The sequence below is a fragment of the Coffea arabica genome, chromosome 5c, assembly GCF_036785885.1.
Source record: "Coffea arabica cultivar ET-39 chromosome 5c, Coffea Arabica ET-39 HiFi, whole genome shotgun sequence".
NCBI lineage: Eukaryota > Viridiplantae > Streptophyta > Magnoliopsida > Gentianales > Rubiaceae > Coffea > Coffea arabica.
The window spans coordinates 23,530,273-23,548,439 of record NC_092319.1 but is presented as its reverse complement, the minus strand read 5'-3'; the positions used below and the strand labels follow the sequence as shown (position 1 = coordinate 23,548,439).

General features: G+C 38.9%; 1 protein-coding gene and 2 long non-coding RNA genes across 3 annotated transcripts; all 3 read right to left on the bottom strand.

The window, feature by feature from the left end:
- Positions 1-590: 590 nt before the first annotated feature.
- LOC140007473 (uncharacterized) lies at positions 591-1,978 on the bottom strand. Its single transcript, XR_011814785.1, has 2 exons — positions 1,491-1,978; positions 591-837 (listed from the first exon to the last, which is right to left on the bottom strand). It is a non-coding gene; the product is annotated as an uncharacterized lncRNA (long non-coding RNA).
- A 3,306-nt stretch (positions 1,979-5,284) lies between these two features.
- Positions 5,285-10,034, bottom strand: LOC140007242 (uncharacterized). The gene is made up of 6 exons (XM_072049943.1): positions 9,567-10,034; positions 8,701-9,117; positions 7,321-8,607; positions 6,366-6,867; positions 5,595-6,086; positions 5,285-5,424 (listed from the first exon to the last, which is right to left on the bottom strand). The coding sequence occupies exons 1-6, from the start codon at positions 10,032-10,034 to the stop codon at positions 5,285-5,287; spliced, it is 3,306 nt and encodes a 1,101-aa protein (XP_071906044.1).
- A 395-nt stretch (positions 10,035-10,429) lies between these two features.
- On the bottom strand, positions 10,430-13,572 carry LOC140007472 (uncharacterized). Its single transcript, XR_011814784.1, has 3 exons — positions 13,466-13,572; positions 11,380-11,435; positions 10,430-10,676 (listed from the first exon to the last, which is right to left on the bottom strand). It is a non-coding gene; the product is annotated as an uncharacterized lncRNA (long non-coding RNA).
- Between the last annotated feature and the right edge of the window lie 4,595 nt (positions 13,573-18,167).

The window sequence follows — 18,167 nt, the reverse complement described above, 5'->3', positions numbered from 1 at the left end:
GACTCTCAAATGTCCCCAGTGGAGTCGCCAACTGTCGCGCCCCATTTTTTGAATAAATAAATAAAATGGTTTAAAAATGTATTTTTGATTTAATTTATGATTGGAAAATGAATTGTGATTTAAAAGAAAAATGGGTCTAAATGGGGGTTTGAAAATGCGACGATTTGACCCAAAATTATAGTTTAAAAAGGGTTTTTGAAAAAATGGGAGTCACCACTTGGTAATGAGTTAAGGTGTACCAAGTCACCTAAAAAATGAATTTTTAAAGAAAAATAGGAAAAAGCAGTAAGAAACCCCTTTTAAACGACTCCTAGTCCAAGTAAACCAAAGAAAAAAGGTTCGGGAGTCACATTTGACAAAGGGGATGTGGCGACCCCACTTCCCCCTGAGGCGAACCAAAGGGTTGGCGGGCCGTCTGCCCAGCTCTCGCCAGGACTCACGCACGCACACTAACCCAAATCCTATCGAAGAATAGCCTAACTATTACAATGTCGCTTTCTTTCAAAATAAGTCAACATCTACCACATTAACTTCAGAGACAACAAGGAACTTAAAATCGCCAATCTATGGCCCTTAGACATCACACGCTCTAGAACCAAGGAATAAGGTCGTTCGTATCTAGATACATCAATCCATAATTCACAAACACAAATATATTATCCAACCTCCGAAATAGGGTTTACACATTTTCCAGCTTCAAGCGGCAATCCAAAAACAAAAGTACAGAATTCAAGTTAAAACACAATACAAGCCTACACAATAGCCATAATATTCGTTACATCCCATACGAGAAGAAAAGAAACATGAATAAGTCTCAGCGCTTTCAGTCTCCAGAACCTGTTAAGGAAAACAAATACGTGGGGTGAGCTAAAGCTCAGTGGTGCCCCAAAACATGCAATCACATAAATCAAACAGCGGTTAATAATTTAAATCAAATCGAAACAGTCAGGAAAGCGTGTAACAACACAAGGTAGGATACAAGGGCTCTCAGGAGCCATTTTCCACGCTTGATCAGATACCATCGTAGTTGACCCTCCGTCAACTTTCCCTACTTAATTTCCATGTAGATATACTTATTTTAATCCTAACCCGTCACCGTTCATACCTCTGCTTTGGGCCCAAACTTCATCTACCGACGCAGTATACTCGAGATATACCCGTAATAAATTTGTCGAGGGATTCACCCAACGACGTTTTGGTAGTTGGATTCAGATGTCGAGGGATTCACCCAACGACGCAACTACAGATTCAGATGTTATGGTAGTTGGATTCAGATGTCGAGGGATTCACCCAACGACGCAACTACAGATTCAGATTCACAGATTCATTAGAAAATGTTTCACACATGTCACCACTCGAACGGCTAGTGCGATAAAGTACACACTGCTCACTTCGATGGATCAAAATCATTTATTGCATTTTGACAATTATCACATAGCGAATTGATAAAGCGCTTAACCACATAACATAGAACAAGCAGGGACACTCACCAAGAGTGAAGTTCAGATATTGGATTGAGGATCGAGTTCCGCGTCCTCGTAAAATCCTAGAATATCAGAATTTAAGCCATAAGTCTTCTATTGGAACTTTTGGCTTGCACATGTAGAGTTTTCTAGCATGTTGCTAGTTTACTTTTTCTCAAAATATTTTACTTGGAATCAAGCTTGTGAGAACCGTACAATATTTCTTATAATATTCCTGGAATACTTTTCCTCGAAGAAAATACTATTATTATTTTCTTAAAATAAGTCGGCAAGATATTTAATATCAAGGCTAGAAGTATACCTTGAGAAAAAGTTCCTTTGAGTGGCGGTGCTTGCAAAATCTTTGCTAAGGCTTTAGGGTAAGGTCTATTGAAAAATGTTGCTAGAATAAGGTTTTTCTTTTCTTCTTGCCAAGCAGGTTGCTACGTTTAAAACCAAAGTGATCGAGTTTCACCTTTCAAATTTTCCTTAGTTCCGACTAGCCTTAAACGATTTATAAAGAAGGAGGGAATTCGGAACAAAACTAAGGTTTTGAGTCTGGAAGGATCTTTTTCCCAAATTGATAAGGCTAGTCTAACTTAAGGAATAAAAGTCATGTTGCCCAAGTTTCTAAGGCAAAAATAGTAGACACTATGTTTAGCAATACGATGCTAAATCTGTACCGTTCGAGACTTAAAGCAAAATATTTTTCATTTACTTAGTCAAGCGTTTACTTGGAGTCACAAGGTCGGTACAACTTCTCACATTTCCGATTCCAATCCAAAATCACATTTTCCCAATATTGCACCATTAGAATTTAAACGGTAATAACACTAGAGCTCTTCAATTCTTAGCCCTGTGTTCCAACAATTTTATATCTAAGCATAAACAGGAAAATTTACCAAGGCTGCGTCAATACTTAGCACTTGGTAATCAGTACTTATATCAACTCACAGTTTCACAAAATAGTAGCACAGATTTCTAAACAATTTTAGAAATTCAGTTATCCATTCAGGATGGGAATTCATAGAGCCCACCGTCAACAATTTCGACACATTATGCTCCAATGGAAAATAATGTCGACCATTAGCTTTGCGAACATTGGAATACGAATAGAAACTGTTTCACTAGCCAGGCTTAAGCATACGTTTAGCAAGTACCTTCTTACCCTCTAATCCTTTGAAAATTTCAGGAACACCCTAGGGTCAAACCACAATTCAGTCAAGAGTTTGAACCACTAGTAATATAAGGTCCCAATCCGAATTCAAGTGGAGATTTAAAATGAAACAGGTCATTCATGCCAAACAGTTTACTTTGAAAATTCACCGACAGTAGTACACATGGAGTAAAAAAATACGAAATTTCTACAGGGCGAAGATCTATGATTCTAGTTTCAAATGCCGCTGACGGCGCCTTAAACGGATTTTCCTACACCAAGATATAACCGTTTTATCGAGACTGGTCAGGGACTTCCGAAAATCTGGAGTTTCATTTTTCACTTATGAAAAACTCCTTTTTCTTTTCTTTTCACACCAAAAGTTTTTATTCAAACCATCGTACATTTCTTATAGGGCTCCAAAACAACATATTCCAAGCATCATTTTTCAAGAAAAATTTCCAAGAACCAAGCAAATTTTCAACTCAATTCTCGGCTGTCTCAACGAAAATTCCAGCAATTGTATACTAGCGTTTTTTGGTTTCAGCTTTACATGTACTAATTGGTTCATTGCTGAACAAATTGTATATCTTAAAATTTGTATCTCTTATGAAATTCTGAGCCACCATAATCCAAGGAAATAAAATAAATTTCCAGAAACAAATTGAATTTTTCCAACGATATTGAAATTCTGGTTCATACCCCTTCGGCTATCACCCAAAATTTCCAGCAACCAATCTACTTTAGTTCGAATTTTCCCTTGGTTTAATCATGGTGTTAGTTACTCAAATTCAGTATTTAAACACATAGCAAGATAATGAACATTTCCAGTTTAAGAGTTGAATTTAAACCATGGTTACAAACCCCAAAATTTCCAGGTTTAAACCTCACGGCTTCTCTCAAGATTTCCAAACAATTTCAACCATTATAAATCCCAGAAAAATTCCAAAATCAAAGTTGAGATTTCAACTCAACATTTGGCAACCACAAGAAAATTTCCCTAATAGTCACGGTTGAATCATGAGGGAATGTTTGGCCGAGCATTGTGAGGTTGTGGTATAGTGGAGGTTTTGTGAAATTGTGGAGGGCATTTTGGTCCATTCACTTTGCCCCCTAACCTCTTCTCAATCCTCAATTCTATCTTAAATCCAATACTTATCACCAATTGAAATTTGAAGGCCTAATTCTACACTAATATACCGAAACCGTTTTATCGAATATAATCGGTTACGAATTAATATTAAGGTTCCTAACATTTGTACTTTATTAACTTATTAAAATCAAGTTTGACCTTGTTATAAAAATCTAACATTTAACGTTAGTACTAATTGGAATTTATTTTAAGGAAATTAAGGTTATCGATTGGTTGTCCTTTAAATTGTTTGAGTCAAGGAAATTAAGATCCTAATTTTAATATGTTAGTACGAAGAATTAATTCTTAACTCTAAGATATTAATTTAGTATAGTAAAACTAAGAAATTCATAGTCTAGGGAAATTATATCATTCTTCATTTATAACGTGTGTTTAACTACTTATTTGAAAACAAGAAAACATAATATAACTCAAGAATTATTAACTTAGTGTAGCAAAGCTAAGTGCTTTAATAGTTAGCACCGTTATGTTATTTTGCACACAAAAATTATTTTTATATACTTGTTTACAACAAATGAACTAACGTGGTAGATTAGAACAAGAATTACGAAGGGATTATGCACTAGTATCTAAAAGCGAGTGAAAGTAATACTAGAAAAGATTTAAAGAATACGAAGGCTAAATAAAAGTGAAGTCGAAGTAAGCATTGGTATTTCTGCAAAATTCAAGGTTCTCACATCCTCCCCTCCTTACAAGAATTTTGCCCTCAAAATTCATTCTTTCTAAGGAAATAAATTGGGGTGCTTCCTTCGCATTTCCTCTTCTAATTCCCAGGTTGCTTCCTCAAGTCCATGATTTCTCCATAACATTTTTACCAGAGGAATTTTCTTGTTCCTTAGCTCCTTCACTTCTCTTTCCAAAATCTTGACTGGTCCTTCTTCATAGCTTAACGTCTCATCCACCTCAATTCCTTCTAGTTGCAGCACATGGCTTGGGTCAGGGTAATATTTCCTAAGCATGGATACATGAAATACATCGTGAATCCTAGCCATGCTTGCAGGCAATTTCAGCTGGTATGCTACATTCCCAACTTTCCTCAAAATTTCAAAAGGTCCGATATACCTTGGCTTCAGTTTCTTACCTTTCTTAGATACTACTCCGCTCTTCAAGGGTTTAACTCTTAAGAAAACCTTGTCCCCTATTTCAAACTCCAAATCTTTCCTCCTTGTGTCGGCGTAGCTCTTTTGTCTACTTTGGGCAATTTGAAGCCTTTCTCTAATTAGTTTCACCTTCTCCTGGGCTTCTTCTATCCAAGGTATGGCTGTAGGGTCTATAATCTTCTTTTCTCCAACTTCATCCCAATGAATCGGAGATCGACACCTTCTCCCGTACAAAGCTTCATAAGGTGCCATTTGAATCGAAGCCTGATAGCTATTATTATATGCAAATTCTACCAAGGTCACATATTTACTCCATTTACCTCCAAAATCCAATATACACGATCTCAGCAGGTCCTCCAAAGTTTGGATTGTCCTTTCCGATTGCCCGTCGGTTTGGGGATGGTACGCAGTACTAAATTTCAACTTGGTCCCCAAAGACTCTTGAAATTTCTGCCAAAAACGCGAGACAAACCTTGGATCTCGGTCGGACACGATACTCACTGGAATACCATGTAGCCTTAGGATCTCTTCTGTGTACAACTTGACCAATTTCTCCAATGAAAAACTCATGCTCACAGGTAGGAAATGTGCAGACTTAGTGAGTCGATCGACTATTACCCAAATTGCATCAAATCCTTTTTGACTTTTAGGCAGTCCCGTTACAAAATCCATGGTGATGTGTTCCCATTTCCATTCAGGAATTTCTAACGGTTGCAACAAACCAGAGGGCTTCTGATGCTCTGCTTTTACTTGTTGACAAGTTAAACATTTCTGTACATACTCTGCCACATCCTTTTTCAAACCTTCCCACCAATATAAACTCTTCACATCATGATACATCTTGGTCACTCCCGGATGTATGGTATACTTTGATCGATGTGATTCTTCCAAAATTTCTTTTCTGATCTCTTCATCTGCCGGAATCACAATACGATCTCGGAACCTCAATACACCTTCAGATCCCAATTTAAAATCTAGGATTTCTCCTTTTTGCACTTTTTCCAAATTCTTCTGAATCACAGGGTCCGATTTCTGAGCCTCCTTAATATGTTCTAGTAATGGTGATTTCAGAGATAGATTCCCAAATAATATCTTCAATTTCTCCAAGCGAGGGTTCCAATTACTTATTTCTTCTAGCATGTCCCATTCTTTAACCATCAACCCCGCTATTTGGGCCTTTCTACTTAAAGCGTCAGCTACCACATTTGCTTTTCCTGGATGGTAGTTGATCGAACAATCATAATCTTCCAAAAATTCTACCCATCGCCTTTGTCTCAAGTTCAGTTCCTTTTGGGAGAACAAATACTTGAGGCTCTTATGATCTGTAAAAACCTCAAAAGTCACGCCATACAAGTAGTGTCTCCATTTCTTTAAGGCGAAAATCACTGCTGCTAACTCTAGGTCATGAGTTGGGTAGTTCTGTTCATGAGGCTTCAATCTCCTGGAAGCATAAGCAATTACTTTACCCTTTTGCATTAAAACACATCCGAGACCTTCTCCAGAGGCATCGGAGTACACGGCATAACCTTCGTCTCCGTCAGGTAACACCAAAACAGGAGCGGATGTTAAACGCCTCTTTAACTCCTGAAAACTTGACTCGCATTTTGGAGTCCAGATAAACTTATTTCCTTTCTTGGTTAACTCGGTCATAGGTCCTGCAATCTTCGAAAAATCCTGGATAAATCGCCTATAATAACCTGCTAAACCCAAGAAACTTCTGATTTCAGTTGGAGTTTCTGGCCGCTTCCAATTCATAACAGCTTCAACTTTTGCCGGATCCACGGCAATTCCATCTTTGGAAACCTTATGCCCTAAAAAGGAAATCTCTTCTAACCAAAACTCGCACTTGCTGAATTTTGCATACAACTTATGCTCTCTTAGTATCTGCAATACTATCTCCAAGTGTTTAACGTGTTCCTCCTGAGTCTTGGAGTATATCAAAATATCATCTATGAAAACTACTACAAATTGGTCCAGGTATTTCTTAAAAATTCTCTGCATCAAATCCATAAATGCAGCTGGTGCATTAGTTAAACCAAAAGGCATGACTGCGAACTCAAAATGTCCATATCTTGTACTAAAAGCAGTCTTGGGTATGTCTTCCTTCTTAATCTTCAGCTGGTAATACCCTTGCCTTAAATCCAACTTAGAGAAGACCACTGATCCTTGCAGTTGGTCGAACAAACTATCAATCAACGGTAGAGGGTATTTATTCTTAATAGTAACCTCATTTAACCCTCGGTAATCGATACATAGCCTCAAACTCCCGTCCTTTTTCTTAACAAATAGAACGGGCGCTCCCCATGGTGAGTCACTTTCCTTTACGAAACCTTTCTCCAACAGGTCTTGTAATTGGATTTTCAACTCTTTAAGCTCGGCAGGAGCCATTCGGTACGGAGTCTTAGAAATTGGAGCCGTTCCAGTCACCAAGTCGATCTTAAACTCTACCTCTCTCTCTGGTGGTAAAGTCATTAATTCTTCAGGAAAGACGTCCGGAAAATCCCGTACTACGGGTACATCCTCTAATTTTACTTGATCACTGGGAGTATTAATCAAGAAGGCTATGAAACCTTGAGCTCCTTTAGATAACATTTTCCTTGCCCGTATTCCCGAGACCATAGCAGAAGATGCTAACCTACCTTTGACATCTAACCTCAGGGTTGCTTCTCCAGGTATACAAAATTCCACTATTTTTTCTCGGCAGTCAAGCTTAGCATGATGGTGACCTAGGAAATCCATTCCTATGATAACATCGTAACCTTTTATATCCAGACTGATCAGATCCACTAGCATTTTCTGTTCTCCGATATAGAATTCACAATTCTTATAGGCCAAGCTAGTGATTACCTTTCTATTACCCATGGGTGTCCTAATTTCAAGATCAAAGGGTAATCTAACGGGTTGCACATCTATTCCAGACATAAAAGATGGATTTACAAATGAATGCGTTGCACCAGGGTCAATTAACACTTTAGCTAATCTATGAAAAATTGGAAGTGTACCTTCCACAACTTCCGAGGAATCAGGTACGGGTTGATCATCTATAGCATACACTCTGGCAGGAACTGTTGGCCGGCTCCCTCCAGAAGTGTTTGGTCTAGCTTTCTGAGGAGTTCCTTCCTGCACCTTTGGACATCCTGAGATTTGGTGCTCACTACTTCCACATCTCAAGCACCTTCCTTGCTTCTTCCAGCAACTATCCATAGAATGACCAGGTTTCTTGCAATAAGCACATGTCACTTGAGGAACTATTGCTCTACCCCCTTGCGGCCGATTCCTAGGTTGTCCTCTTCCAATTGGTCCCCCTCTAGCTCCAATATTTCGTCCTCCTGCATTCCTGGCCCCGTGTCCTCTTGCTTGGGCGCCTCGGGGTGCTCCAGAACTATTCACTCCACTAGTTCCTCGGCCCACTTTGGCCGGTGGAGCATTTCCAAAAGTCGGCTCCCGACTACTGCTAGGAGCAAATCTTTTCTTGGACTGAAAAGACTTCACTTGAGCTCTGGCTACTTCAACTCGCTGCGCTCTTTCAACAGCCTCAGCGAAGGTATCTATCCTTACAACAGCTAAACTTTCCTGTAGTTCCACATTCAAACCCTGCACAAACCTCCGAACACGCCTTTGCTCGGTGGCTATCAACTCAGGTGCAAAGCGTGACAGCTTTGTGAACTGGACTTCATACTCGGCGACACTCATCGCCCCTTGTTTGCATCTAATAAAATCATCCTCTCTCTTCTCCTGAATGAGAGGTGGAAGGAATTTGGCATTGAACTCCCTTGTGAAGTTCGCCCAAGTCCTTGGCGTATGGTTAGTCTCCCATGTAACCCTTACTAGATTCCACCAGGAGCGAGCAGCTCCCTCAAACTGGAAGGTAGCAAAAGTCACTTTTCGCTCCTCGGTATAGTTCAAGGCGGCGAAAATCTCAGTGATTCTCTCCCACCAGCCTTCGGCCACTTCCGGCTCGGGTCCTCCATAAAATTTGGGAGGTCCAAATTTCAGAAACCTTTCCAGTGCCCGATCATCGGAGTCAACTGGGCCTCCTGGTTGATGCACTGGTTCAGTGGTTTGGCGATCAGTCAATCGCTCGAGAACTTCAGTAATACGGTCAATTGCGGTGGCCACCCGGTCTCCGGCCACACCTTCCTGCCCTTGGTCTTGATCGACCTCGGGTTCCCTATCACCACCCGCTTCCGGGTGTTGTCTAGTGGGTCTTCCCCGGCTCCTTCCTATCACTTGGCGATCCATATTCTAAATATGCCTATTACGGAAGGATAGGTCAATTAGGCAAAAGTATTATTTATTTATGATTATTACCATTCTTTTTGGTAAATAAAATCAATATGGAAATAGAGAAAAGATAACTAAAACGCTTAACATATAATTCCACAGAGAAGTCATACAAATAACAAGTTGGGACGTTTCCAAAAGTAAGGCACATCGACTAACACAAATACATACAGGTAATCCCTTATACAAAATTAGGGATATGGTGCCTCAAAGGTAAGTCATCCACCTAGACAAAACTTGATGACTTAACTAATGTCCCTTGCCTAACTTTCTATGTCTAGTGTAACCAGGTAAGTCCTAATCTAACCCTGAGCAGGGCTATCTGGAGCAACGTCCTCCTCCGGATCCTCCTCCGGGTCCTCCTCTGGGTCCTCCTCTGGATCCTCCTCCGGATCCTCCTCTATCCCTGCCTGCTCACCACCCTGAATAAAGCTAGTGGCCTCATCCATCATCATCGCAGCATCAGCCCTGATGCCTGCGCTCCTATCACGCATCCTCTCTGCTAATCGAGTCGCCCTAGCCTTTTGCCGTTCTATCTCCAGGCGGGCAGCCTCCAGTAGATGATGCTCAGCAGTGAGCCTAACCTCTAAATCAGCTATGCGGTCAAACTGAGTATCCACCATTATACCCAGCTCCTCCACGTCCTGGATCAGGATGGAGTTAGCGTCCCTCAAGTGGTGGCGCTCATCGTCTAAGGATAACACTAGCTCATTGGGATACGCGTACATGGCTCGGCACTGGCACCTAGGGTGCCTGTCAGCAGGTGAGTAACGTATATGAGCTCCTCCACCTCGTGGCCTGTAGGAGATGGATCTAAGCGGCTCCGCATGTCCATTAGCCGCACTACCCCCGTTAGCATGTCCGTTTCCATTTTCCATACCTACAAAATGATCAAAACTTAAAGGTTAGAACTTAAATAGCTAATTGGATCGGATATCACTTAACGTATAACTAAGGTCTCCATTCTTATTTCTAGAGAGGATTAGGGTTTCTAACACATCTATTAAGTCTCTTGAATAGCTTTTCTAACCTAGGCTCTGATACCACCTGTGGCGACCCCACTTCCCCCTGAGGCGAACCAAAGGGTTGGCGGGCCGTCTGCCCAGCTCTCGCCAGGACTCACGCACGCACACTAACCCAAATCCTATCGAAGAATAGCCTAACTATTACAATGTCGCTTCCTTTCAAAATAAGTCAACATCTACCACATTAACTTCAGAGACAACAAGGAACTTAAAATCGCCAATCTATGGCCCTTAGACATCACACGCTCTAGAACCAAGGAATAAGGTCGTTCGTATCTAGATACATCAATCCATAATTCACAAACACAAATATATTATCCAACCTCCGAAATAGGGTTTACACATTTTCCAGCTTCAAGCGGCAATCCAAAAACAAAAGTACAGAATTCAAGTTAAAACACAATACAAGCCTACACAATAGCCATAATATTCGTTACATCCCATACGAGAAGAAAAGAAACATGAATAAGTCTCAGCGCTTTCAGTCTCCAGAACCTGTTAAGGAAAACAAATACGTGGGGTGAGCTAAAGCTCAGTGGTGCCCCAAAACATGCAATCACATAAATCAAACAGCGGTTAATAATTTAAATCAAATCGAAACAGTCAGGAAAGCGTGTAACAACACAAGGTAGGATACAAGGGCTCTCAGGAGCCATTTTCCACGCTTGATCAGATACCATCGTAGTTGACCCTCCGTCAACTTTCCCTACTTAATTTCCATGTAGATACACTTATTTTAATCCTAACCCGTCACCGTTCATACCTCTGCTTTGGGCCCAAACTTCATCTACCGACGCAGTATACTCGAGATATACCCGTAATAAATTTGTCGAGGGATTCACCCAACGACGTTTTGGTAGTTGGATTCAGATGTCGAGGGATTCACCCAACGACGCAACTACAGATTCAGATGTTATGGTAGTTGGATTCAGATGTCGAGGGATTCACCCAGCGACGCAACGCAAGATTCAGATGTTATGGTAGTTGGATTCAGATGTCGAGGGATTCACCCAGACGCAACTACATTTAGATTCATTAGAAAATGTTTCACACATGTCACCACTCGAACGGCTAGTGCGATAAAGTACACACTGCTCACTTCGATGGATCAAAATCATTTATTGCATTTTGGCAATTATCACATAGCGAATTGATAAAGCGCTTAACCACATAACATAGAACAAGCAGGGACACTCACCAAGAGTGAAGTTCAGATATTGGATTGAGGATCGAGTTCCGCGTCCTCGTAAAATCCTAGAATATCAGAATTTAAGCCATAAGTCTTCTATTGGAACTTTTGGCTTGCACATGTAGAGTTTTCTAGCATGTTGCTAGTTTACTTTTTCTCAAAATATTTTACTTGGAATCAAGCTTGTGAGAACCGTACAATATTTCTTATAATATTCCTGGAATACTTTTCCTCGAAGAAAATACTATTATTATTTTCTTAAAATAAGTCGGCAAGATATTTAATATCAAGGCTAGAAGTATACCTTGAGAAAAAGTTCCTTTGAGTGGCGGTGCTTGCAAAATCTTTGCTAAGGCTTTAGGGTAAGGTCTATTGAAAAATGTTGCTAGAATAAGGTTTTTCTTTTCTTCTTGCCAAGCAGGTTGCTACGTTTAAAACCAAAGTGATCGAGTTTCACCTTTCAAATTTTCCTTAGTTCCGACTAGCCTTAAACGATTTATAAAGAAGGAGGGAATTCGGAACAAAACTAAGGTTTTGAGTCTGGAAGGATCTTTTTCCCAAATTGATAAGGCTAGTCTAACTTAAGGAATAAAAGTCATGTTGCCCAAGTTTCTAAGGCAAAAATAGTAGACACTATGTTTAGCAATACGATGCTAAATCTGTACCGTTCGAGACTTAAAGCAAAATATTTTTCATTTACTTAGTCAAGCGTTTACTTGGAGTCACAAGGTCGGTACAACTTCTCACATTTCCGATTCCAATCCAAAATCACATTTTCCCAATATTGCACCATTAGAATTTAAACGGTAATAACACTAGAGCTCTTCAATTCTTAGCCCTGTGTTCCAACAAATTTATATCTAAGCATAAACAGGAAAATTTACCAAGGCTGCGTCAATACTTAGCACTTGGTAATCAGTACTTATATCAACTCACAGTTTCACAAAATAGTAGCACAGATTTCTAAACAATTTTAGAAATTCAGTTATCCATTCAGGATGGGAATTCATAGAGCCCACCGTCAACAATTTCGACACATTATGCTCCAATGGAAAAAATAATGTCGACCATTAGCTTTGCGAACATTGGAATACGAATAGAAACTGTTTCACTAGCCAGGCTTAAGCATACGTTTAGCAAGTACCTTCTTACCCTCTAATCCTTTGAAAATTTCAGGAACACCCTAGGGTCAAACCACAATTCAGTCAAGAGTTTGAACCACTAGTAATATAAGGTCCCAATCCGAATTCAAGTGGAGATTTAAAATGAAACAGGTCATTCATGCCAAACAGTTTACTTTGAAAATTCACCGACAGTAGTACACATGGAGTAAAAAAATACGAAATTTCTACAGGGCGAAGATCTATGATTCTAGTTTCAAATGCCGCTGACGGCGGCTTAAACGGATTTTCCTACACCAAGATATAACCGTTTTATCGAGACTGGTCAGGGACTTCCGAAAATCTGGAGTTTCATTTTTCACTTATGAAAAACTCCTTTTTCTTTTCTTTTCACACCAAAAGTTTTTATTCAAACCATCGTACATTTCTTATAGGGCTCCAAAACAACATATTCCAAGCATCATTTTTCAAGAAAAATTTCCAAGAACCAAGCAAATTTTCAACTCAATTCTCGGCTGTCTCAACGAAAATTCCAGCAATTGTATACTAGCGTTTTTTGGTTTCAGCTTTACATGTACTAATTGGTTCATTGCTGAACAAATTGTATATCTTAAAATTTGTATCTCTTATGAAATTCTGAGCCACCATAATCCAAGGAAATAAAATAAATTTCCAGAAACAAATTGAATTTTTCCAACGATATTGAAATTCTGGTTCATACCCCTTCGGCTATCACCCAAAATTTCCAGCAACCAATCTACTTTAGTTCGAATTTTCCCTTGGTTTAATCATGGTGTTAGTTACTCAAATTCAGTATTTAAACACATAGCAAGATAATGAACATTTCCAGTTTAAGAGTTGAATTTAAACCATGGTTACAAACCCCAAAATTTCCAGGTTTAAACCTCACGGCTTCTCTCAAGATTTCCAACTCCAACTACCTCAGATTAATCCTAAAATGATCCAGAAATTACCTCACAACTAGTCAAGCTTTCACACGAAAATCTGGAAAATGTTTTCCTCCTCTCGGCTCACAAGCACGCGACAGGGTAGTGGTCCTGGTTCAGTGAGTTGCGGCTGGAATTGGCGAGGTGCAGAGTGGTTAAGGTTGCAGTTGTGATGTTGGTCTGAGGGTGATGAAGAAAGTGACGGTTCCCTGGTCTCTTCCCTCAGCTTATGGTCAGAACAGAGGCAAAAAAGGAAGATGCAGCTCGCGGTTCTCTTTTGGTCGATACTCACGAGGAGTAGCTCTCCCTCACTTGGATGCTCTCGGCTGCAAGCTTCTCACGGTAGAGATGGAGTGCAGTAGTGTGCGGTATGAGAGTGAAAAGGAAGAGGAAATAGTGCCGGTTTAGGAGAGGTTTGTGGTTGAAATTGATTGAGTGTAGAGTTGGTGATGGTTTGCGATTGGTTGTATGGTGCGGCTTGTGTATTGCAGTGGAGAAGTTGCCGATTGGTTAAGTGGGCGGCAATGGAAGGCTGAACAAGGGAATGTTTGGCCGAGCATTGTGAGGTTGTGGTATAGTGGAGGTTTTGTGAAATTGTGGAGGGCATTTTGGTCCATTCACTTTGCCCCCTAACCTCTTCTCAATCCTCAATTCTATCTTAAATCCAATACTTATCACCAATTGAAATTTGAAGGCCTAATTCTACACTAATATACCGAAACCGTTTTATCGAATATAATCGGTTACGAATTAATATTAAGGTTCCTAACATTTGTACTTTATTAACTTATTAAAATCAAGTTTGACCTTGTTATAAAAATCTAACATTTAACGTTAGTACTAATTGGAATTTATTTTAAGGAAATTAAGGTTATCGATTGGTTGTCCTTTAAATTGTTTGAGTCAAGGAAATTAAGATCCTAATTTTAATATGTTAGTACGAAGAATTAATTCTTAACTCTAAGATATTAATTTAGTATAGTAAAACTAAGAAATTCATAGTCTAGGGAAATTATATCATTCTTCATTTATAACGTGTGTTTAACTACTTATTTGAAAACAAGAAAACATAATATAACTCAAGAATTATTAACTTAGTGTAGCAAAGCTAAGTGCTTTAATAGTTAGCACCGTTATGTTATTTTGCACACAAAAATTATTTTTTTATATACTTGTTTACAACAAATGAACTAACGTGGTAGATTAGAACAAGAATTACGAAGGGATTATGCACTAGTATCTAAAAGCGAGTGAAAGTAATACTAGAAAAGATTTAAAGAATACGAAGGCTAAATAAAAGTGAAGTCGAAGTAAGCATTGGTATTTCTGCAAAATTCAAGGTTCTCACAGGGGAAGGCAAGGATAAAATCCAAGGCACCCCTTTGACCTAGCCAAGGCTAGTTGCATGATTTAATCAAAGTTTTTCTTGTTTTAACCAAAGAATTTATTATATTTGGATGCACTACATGAATGCAAAAGAAAGGAAAAATGTAAAACTAAATTCTAAAATGTCTCTTGTAAGGTTTTTGGTCCCAACCACATGAATTGCGGCGGCCAATAAAGGAAAACCTTATAGAGGTCGATTAATGCAAATAATGGCTAAAGTGCAAGTGTGCCCGTGTATAAAAAGGTGCACGTGTGAAATTGTAAAAAATCCAAGTGTTTGTGTGCCAGTGTGTGAAAAGGTGCATGTGTGAAATTGTATGAAAAATCCAAGTGTTTGTGTGCAAGTGTATGAAAATAGAATAATAGATATATAAGGTAAAGTGGAATTCCATTTGTGAGGTGAAAATGAGCACGTGATAAGAAAAAATGTAATGAGAAAGTATGGTTTGAGAAATGTGAAAAAATGTGGTTAAAAGAGTATGTAGGTGATAAAAATGAAAGTATGACCCTAGAGGAATGCAACAAGTCGGGTACGGGGGTTCACTCCTAACTTTTCGACTTCTATTTTCCCTTTGATTAGAAGGCAAAACTAGCGTGCTAAGGCTATCGAGTAGCCACACTCGCTCGTTTTCCTTATCGGAAGGGGACACTTCAAGCAAATGTGCCCTAACTAGCATGAAGTGCAAGACCTAAAATGAGGGGAAAGGGGAATCGAGGAGCATGCGAAATGATAGAAAAACTAAAAGAATGCATGACATGTAATGAACATGCAAACAATGCACGAATGAAAAGGAAATGGACCTATTGGGTCTAGCGTTGGACTAGCCCTTTCTATGAATTTCTACTAGCATTGGACTATTGGAAACGGAACAATGAACCACAACTAGCGTTGGACTAGTGTGGTGACGGGAAAGGGGGCCACAACTAGCATTGGACTAGTGTGGTTACGTCCATTCATCCATCACGTTCATTCATGACTATAAAAAGCGAGTAGACATGCGAAACACTCATAAACACATAGCACATAACATTTAGCATGCTCGACTAGATGCAAGGCCCTAACAAAGCAAATTGACACTTAACACGTAGGCATGCAACCAAACTAATGAACCTATTACATTCACTAACTAAAACAAAAGGGGAAAGGGAAAATGGATCAAATTGCTCGCCACAGCCCTATCTATTACAAGCCAAGAGGTGTACACATACCCCATCTAAAAGAATAATTTAATAAAAGCAAGAATGAATGAAATAATGGAACTAAAGAATGGTAATGAAAGCAAATTAGGCATGCGATTCATACTTAGCACATTGGATCACATAGGAGAGACAAAAGGGATAAAAGAAATTATACCTCCCTTGAAATGAAGCTCTAATGGAGTGAAATCAACTTATTTACCCTCCAAAATAATAAAGGAGTCAAGGTGCCAATTTATTTGACAAATAATCACAAATGACAAAAACAAACATGAATTTGAATCAATTAAATCATGTAGACAACCTACATTTAAGAAGTCAAAAGAAGAAAGGACTTGATTGCAAAAATTAATAAAGTCTTGGGGTCAAAATCAAAGAAAAATAAAGTTCAGGGACCTATTTGCAATTAATTTAAGGACCCAACTGACAGCATTGAAAGTTTGTAGAGCCATAGTGTAGTTAAGAAGAAATCCAGGGACTGATTTGCAAAATTGTTTTCTGGTTTCTTAATGGACCAAACCATTGGGCCATTTTTCCTTTTTTGCTTGGGTCAAAACCTTCCAAGCCCAACCGAAAATCCAAAACAAAAGGAAATGGGCCATTTTCACTTTTATCAAGTAAAACCCAACAAAATGTATGGGCTTTAGCTTTCGAGCCCAAATTACTAAACCCAGGAAACAAACAACCAAAGACCCAATCAAAAATGGACCAACCCACCATCAAAACTCAATGAAATTTAATCCTAATCCAATTCTCATCTAATTTTATTAAACCCATCAAAATAATAAGATAACTAAAAAAAAACATTAAAACCTAATCATATCATAATCTCAGAACTAAATTACCCAATCACTTGCTGAAAATATAAAAGGGCAAATTGAAACTTAGAAGGGCCAAATCAACTGGAAATTTTTAGTTTTGGGCCACAATGAAATTAGACAGAAATTGAGGGGGTTAATTGCGATTCTTTAGGGAAAACTCATGCAAGCTTACGAAAAACAGGTTTCTTTCTCGTTAACAATACTTCTGCAGTTTTATTTCCGCAACCTGCTTTCTTGTTCTAACATGTAGATTAATGCAAAACTCAAACCAAACTCCCTATTTTATCAATCTAAAATCAACAAAGCTTCAATCCATTCAATTAACATCGTCTAAACACAATCATTTATCCCTAGAAAATCCAATCACAGCAGCGAGACATAAAATGCAGCAAAGGTACAAAAGGAGGAAATTTAGGATGACAAGCCACAGATTTACATCAAACTAAAAACTTCAGCAACGAAATCAGGAACAGACTTCAACATCCGAACAAACAACAAAAAGTTTAGAATGGAAACAAAACATGTCACTTTTCCTCACTGATTTCCTCTATCTTTTTTCAGGTTTGACAATCTCATTGCAGCAGTTTTTCCTAATTAAAATGACCCTTTATCCGTCTTAGCATCCAAACCAAACTGTACACTATACATCCCCCAGCCATAGCAATTCTGCATTCATGCACAAACGAAACCAAGAGAACATTCATGCATTCTTGCACACACAGCAACTAAACCCACATGAATTCCCAAATAAAGTTCCAAAACATAGCTCAAGTTAGGATTCAAAAATTGCATAGACAAGAAAAAAGATATTGCAGTAGTTTACACATGTGATTCAAAGCCCCCTACAAAATCATGTAACCCAAGTTTCGAACAAGAAATCATCAAGCTAACATCGACTACCATTTTGGCTTTCTTTTCAATCAAAGCAATATCAACAATTTGGTTTCAACTGTAGCCATTCCTCCCATAGCAGTAGCTCGAATCGATAATCGATACATAGGGAAGCATGAGGAACAAAAAATGCAAGGCACCAATACACTCAATTTCTGGAATGCAAAAAGAGGAACTTGCTGACTTAGCCTGTTTCTTCACACGGAAAAATGTAAAACAATTCATCTTCCAACAAAGATTTTCAGCTCAGGCATTTTGTCGAACAGGTTGGGAGCATTAAAAAGTTCAACGAATCTTTGCTCAATTTACATTACAACCGGTCCCAAAATCATCAGAAAAAGCAAGGAATTCAGCCCAACAAACACAGAAGATATATGCGAACAAAAATTACAGACCATCAATAGAACAATTGCAACCTCAAATCCCACAGCAGA

What these genes read in the sequence shown, in the direction of transcription:
- LOC140007242 (XM_072049943.1), bottom strand. Translation starts at nt 10,034, where the DNA reads ATGGAAAATGGAAACGGACATGCTAACGGGGGTAGTGCGGCTAATGGA. An exon ending in CTTTACCACCAGAGAGAGAG is followed by an intron (nt 6,868 to 7,320) that starts GTAGAGTTTAAG and finishes GATTTGATGCAG; the next exon opens with AGAATTTTTAAGAAATACCT. An exon ending in CTCCGATGCCTCTGGAGAAG is followed by an intron (nt 6,087 to 6,365) that starts GTCTCGGATGTG and finishes ACTACCATCCAG; the next exon opens with GAAAAGCAAATGTGGTAGCT.